This window comes from Cannabis sativa, chromosome 9, assembly GCF_029168945.1.
Source record: "Cannabis sativa cultivar Pink pepper isolate KNU-18-1 chromosome 9, ASM2916894v1, whole genome shotgun sequence".
In the NCBI taxonomy this organism is placed as follows: domain Eukaryota; kingdom Viridiplantae; phylum Streptophyta; class Magnoliopsida; order Rosales; family Cannabaceae; genus Cannabis; species Cannabis sativa.
In genome coordinates this window covers 6678675-6684674 of record NC_083609.1, presented here as the reverse complement: position 1 = coordinate 6684674, position 6000 = coordinate 6678675, and the positions used below count along the sequence as shown (strand labels likewise).

The window sequence follows — 6000 nt, the reverse complement described above, 5'->3', positions numbered from 1 at the left end:
GGGGGTATACGTGTGAATATATGTATGGTACGAATATAGTGTAGCATTATACGATGAATAATTAATCAGTGCTACCAATTGTATACTAAAATATACATAAAAAATACACTAAAAAAATGTGTCAAAAAATAGACAAAGTTTTGATAAAATGGCTATGTTAATGTTGGCTACACTACTACAAAAACACCCTTTAGAGGCGGTTTTTAAGCCCTTTCAGCGTCGGTTTTCGCGAAATTCGCTACCGACGCTGATCAGGGCGACGCTAAAGGGTTTATATGAACCGACGCCATATATACCCTTATGGCGTCGGTTATTAGCTAAGAACCGACGCCATAGGGGTATATATGGCGTCGGTTCCTAGCCAATAACCGACGCCATATGTGGCGTAGCAACCGACGCCAAAACTCCTCAGATTTCAGTTTTTTTTCATTTTTTTTAATTTAATTATATTATTTTAATTTTATATTTATTAATTTATATATTATTTTATTTAATTTAAATTACATATTTATTTAAATTTTAAATTACATATTTATTTAATTTAATTATATATTAATTACATTTTAAATTAAATAGTAATTAAATTTGGGTAAAAACATAATTTGATTTCATAAAAGTAATTAAATATTACACAAACATGTAAAATTAGTTAAAAATATTAATAAGTTAATAAATCTAACTACAAGTTAATCTATAAAAATTACATAATGAAGAAAAATTCTTCGACCTTTGAACCTCAATCGTCACCGTGAATCACCGCCATCAATTGTTCGATCCACTTTCGCTGTAGTGGTAACAATTCTGTTTTTGGATCGTATTGCTTCTTACCCCCAAACTGTTAAAAAAATTAAAAATTTATATTAGTTTATGTATATGTATATTATATATTTGTTATTATAAAATTTATATACTATAATCAATAATTAAAACTTACAGCTTTTTGATCTTGTATGTAACGGTTGGGGTTGGCACGTGCGACGATGTCAGTGATATATTTCAAAACATAAAAACCGCATTCTTGGCTTTTAGGTTGTCTTGGACAGTTTGCTTGTGAAATTCCTTGCCACGGGCCAAGATACTGATGTGCGTTCCCTATATACATGAATGCCCTGTTTGGGAAAATTATATTAGCATTTCAATTCGTTAGTTAATTTAAATTCGTTACATAAGAAGTCATTAAATTATTACCTTCTGATCATTTGTTCTATTTCTTCGGGAATTGGGCGGCCTTTTACAGGGTTTAAATGGATAATTTTCCTTGGCGCAACCACCACTAGCGTCCAATGCATCCTAGAAAATTATATTGGAATATAAGTAAGATAGTATAAAAATAATTTGAAGACATAATATAGAAATGAACAATTAGCACTAAAGAATTTAATAAAGTTTACCCGATATTCCAAGGAATAAAGAACATTTGGTGGTTGTTGTTCATTAGTGATAACCAATTAGCCAATCGTCTTGCCGCATCGTCAAAAGGATCGACTCTGTTCTTCATCGTTGATCCCATGCACTGTGAGAAGCTCTGGGTCGTAAAACTTGAAAATTTTTCTCAGACCATTGATGCTCTCCCATATGTGCCTGCCAAAAAAAGTGTTAGTGCCTTATAATAATTTAACTATAATTTGATATAAGGTTAATTAGATTAAAGAAGAGTATACATCATTCCAAACAGCATTCCCTGGTTGCCGATGTAGTTACACGTAGCAACCTGCTGCAAATCCTCTCCAGATAACGTGATCTGGGTACGCGGTGCAATGAATCCTCGGGGGACAGAAATTGTGATTATATCACGTTTATCTTTGAGCCTTAGGAATTCATGAATCATCCATTTTAGCGAATTAGGGATCAACGCCATCTTCTCTTCCGTGAACAAGTCATCTTCCCGTGCACCACGGCCTTGTGGAGAAAGCATCGGAGCTTTCCCCTTTGACGCATCACGTCTTGAGGGCGGTTGAGCGAGTGGACCCTAAACAAAACAGAACATAATATATATATATCAAATTTTATCTAAATTCTACCGAAATTTCGGCAGCATAACGGTTGTAATTGAATGACCCCAAAATTTGAACATGGCTGTATAACGACAAATAACACATATATAACAGTAGTTTGTTCATCCATCCCAGTAAGAAGACATATATTCGCAGAACCTACTTCACTACGGATGAATATTGAAGATATTCAAACTCCACTAATCATTAAAAATTAATTTCAGTTGAGAAGTTACCTCGGTTGTTAAAATTAAGTGTTTAGGCCAAGGAAGGAACATCTGGTACACGTCCCTAACATATCTGCACTCTTCAATTGGGACTGGGATTTCAGCGTCCTCTTGCAGGATTTCCGAAACCATGATCCGAGCATGTGAATCATCGTAATCCTGGCAGTGAACTTTGATCGTACCCACATGCTCGTACAAAAACCCTCGGGCGACAATATTGTCGATGTTGTCAGAGCAGAGATGTACTTGCTGATTAAGGGTCGTATGGTCATCAAAATTGTATAGGATACCTTGGTCGTTGAGGGAAATAAAGTCCTCAGCATAAATTTGTGGTTGTACCTCATCCTGAGGAGCGTATGGTTGTGGAACATACGCCTCACCAGCCACCTCTCCTTCTTCCTCTTGTTCGGCAGCGTTCCTCTGCTGCTTAAGGGATTGGACTTCGGCTTTTAATTTTTCAATCTCCTTCGCTTGCCGAGCCACAACATCAGACACTTCCCTTTTCTTCCTGCCGAACAGTTGAGATGCCCTGGTCAGGAACCTACAAATCATAAAATGCAAATTAGCAACGATTTCATTTATGTAACTAAATAAATAACATTTGAAGTAATAGCATACCCAAGAAATTTCGACACGTCCAGGATGCTCTGGAGTCCCGAGCGCCTGCGTGAGGATATCGTTTTGGCCCTGGACCTGAATTTGTCCCTGACTAAGCTTCTCCTCTAATTGAGCCTAATGCACGCATATATTCAAGCAATTAGTATATGAATTATATACACTAACTCATGAGTAGAACTCAATTAAGGATTAATATATACTTACTATCTTCTCGGCAATTTCCTTGTCGTAATCAGTGACAAGTTTTCTACTCTTAGTGCGAGATTTAATCCAAACACGGTGGCGGGGAGGATCTGCAACTTCGAGGTCCTTTTTCTACATAACGTTATAACAATAAAATGAGTACCAATTAAATTGTATAGCACATTATAGCACATTAAATTTTAAGTATTACTTACCACAGCTTCCCGTACGTTCACCATTCCACTCCGACCACTTCGATGTCTGGATTGAATTTTTGAGGAACGTTCACGTTGCACCTTACTCAATTCCTACAATGCCAAAAATACATTAGATACATGTACTTGTATTTAAGAGTTTATCTTAGTGTTAATATAATTAGCGTACCGTAAATTCGGGAGTTAGTCGACTTTCAACAAATTTGCACCAATCGGCGGCGTCGATCTCCGGTGCTTTTCGTGACTTGTGCCGGTCGTCCCGCATCATTCTCTTTCAACGCGGGCATTATGATGTCTTTTGTCATCCTATTCTTGAAGTCTTTCATTAACTTCCCAGCTAGGATGAGACAATCATGTTTGAAGGTGTCCGGCACAATGAACCCCGTCTATTTTGAAGGAAAACAAACACGGTTAGAGTCAACATTTGGAGTAATAGAAAAACAAATCAAAATTCTAACAAATAATAGCTTACCTGAATGTCTTTCCAAACTTTATTTTTCAGAGTCTGGTTGACTTCTTTCCAGTTTTTATAAGCCAACCCTATTGTCTGCCGACATCTGACTCCTAGAGTGGATACGAGCTTCGCATAGCTTTTTCCACAGTATTGACCTTTATCATTAACTTCGAGGGCCACTCTTTTGCCCTGATCCATTAGTTTGGATATTTCATTCATTTGCGTCGGCCCTCGTGTAGGTATTGTGGTTGGACACTCATTTTCTGCTCCCGAATCAGATCCTGATTCCGAGTTCGCCATGTCTACACCATTAACAAACAAACTTCAAAGTTAGCTATATATATAACAAGTAGTGTATATGAAATATTAAAAGCATAAACAAATTGTTAAGTATTCAGGACCATTCACAACCACAATATAAAGTAAGCTATATATCAAGTTACCAATTAGACACGTTTTCTTTTCTTTTTTTGTTTATGTTTGCCTGAATCACAATTGACCCATATTCCCTCATTGATATCGTTTCTAATATATTCAGCGTCGTCTTCTTCAATGTTACGATCAATTCCCATAAGTTGCTCATGAATTGGTTGTCCAACAATGAAGTCATCGTAACATAAGTCAGCATTCTCCTCATCCTCTTCAGTCTCTAAGAACCTCCTCTCTGGTGTCGATAAAACAATAGACCATTTATCATTAGCCGGATCAGAAATGTAAAAAACTTGAGTTGCTTGGCTAGCCATGATGAATGGATCATTCTTGCTTCCTCTCTTACTTAAATCAACCAAAGTAAAACCAAGCTCGTCAGTTTTTACTCCAACGTTGTTGTCAACCCAAGAACACTTAAAAAGTGGAATTCGGAACGCAAAATAATTGAGCTCCCATATTTCTTCAATGACCCCGTAATACGTCATAGTACCTAAAACAGGGTTTCTATCTTTTGCACTTGCAAAGTGCATAGTTTCTGCGACGATACGTATACCACTATTTTGAACCTCTCGAGCATCATCTCTTGACTTTGTATGAAAACGTTTACCCCTTACAATGTACGCTTCATGCTTTGCAACCGCAAAAGTTGGTCCAAGGGCAATACGACTCAACACATCAGATACTCCATGATTCGGTTCGTTCAACTTTGATATAATGGTATTCCTTAACCACCCAATGAAAGTTTGACGATGTTGGTCTGCAACCCATTTTTGTTTATTTTTTTGATTTCTTGGAACCATTGATTGTAACAGCTCCATATGGTCACTGTAAAACAAGTAAGATAAATCAAGTTATTGTTCATCGTGACTTAAGTAATGTTAATCAAACAAAAGGTACTTACGTTATATATGGTTGAACCTCTGCGTTATTGTTCATCACGACTAATTGAGCTTGATCTAGTTCAAGCTTGGACACTGTCACCATTGTCCCTTTGCCCCTTAATCCTCTATCAACATCATCTCGGGGTCGGTTCTTGGTTTGCTAATTCCTATTGCCTCAACTCCGGCCATGTACTGCGAACAAAATTCAACGGCCTCTTCGTATATGTAGCACTCAACCATACATGCTTCGGCCGATAGTGGTTACGCACATAACTTTTAAGTACCTTCATATTTCTTTCAAATGGATACATCCATCTCGCCCACACCGCCCACACGGCCTTGCTTCTCTCACTAGATGAACCATTAAACGGATCATGATGTCGAAAAAGATGGCGGAAAAAACTTTTCCAGGTTGCACAATGTTTTGACTACATGTTCATGTAATGCATCTAACTTATCCAATTCTAATTCCTTCCCGCACACCTATTAAAGAAAATGCAAACATGTGTCAAACACTCTCGAACATTTTTTGGCAAGACTGATCTAATGGCAATTGGAAGTAGATGTTGCATTAACGCATGACAATCATGTGATTTCAGACCCATTAGTTTCAATTCAGTCTCATTCACCAAGTTTTTGATGTTAGACGAGTAACCATCGGGTACTTTCATATTTGCAAGTGATTTGCAAACTGTTTGTTTCTCTTTTTTGGACAAAGTGAAACAAGCGGAGGCAAATATAAACGTTCACCTTTCTTCTCGGGTGCCAGAGATTGTCGTATACCCATTTCAACGAGATCTAAACGACTATTTAGACCGTCCTTAGTTTTGCCGGGAATATCAAGTAAGGTACCAATAATACTCTCACACACATTTTTTTCAATATGCATGACATCCAAACAATGTCGAACTAGTAGACTTTTCCAATATGGAAGACGAAAGAAGATTGACTTTCTTTGAAAACAACCATTAGTTTTTTTATTTTTTTGCGTCTTTCCAT

At 37.1% G+C, this 6000-nt stretch overlaps 2 protein-coding genes across 2 annotated transcripts; both read right to left on the bottom strand.

Annotated features, from left to right (window-relative positions):
• Positions 1-1472: 1472 nt before the first annotated feature.
• On the bottom strand, positions 1473-2462 carry LOC133031201 (uncharacterized). The gene is made up of 3 exons (XM_061104642.1): positions 2231-2462; positions 1662-1969; positions 1473-1581 (listed from the first exon to the last, which is right to left on the bottom strand). The coding sequence occupies exons 1-3, from the start codon at positions 2351-2353 to the stop codon at positions 1473-1475; spliced, it is 540 nt and encodes a 179-aa protein (XP_060960625.1). The 5' UTR covers positions 2354-2462.
• A 969-nt stretch (positions 2463-3431) lies between these two features.
• On the bottom strand, positions 3432-5135 carry LOC133031200 (uncharacterized). Its single transcript, XM_061104640.1, has 3 exons — positions 5022-5135; positions 4176-4945; positions 3432-3508 (listed from the first exon to the last, which is right to left on the bottom strand). The coding sequence occupies exons 1-3, from the start codon at positions 5102-5104 to the stop codon at positions 3432-3434; spliced, it is 930 nt and encodes a 309-aa protein (XP_060960623.1). The 5' UTR covers positions 5105-5135.
• Positions 5136-6000: the final 865 nt, after the last annotated feature.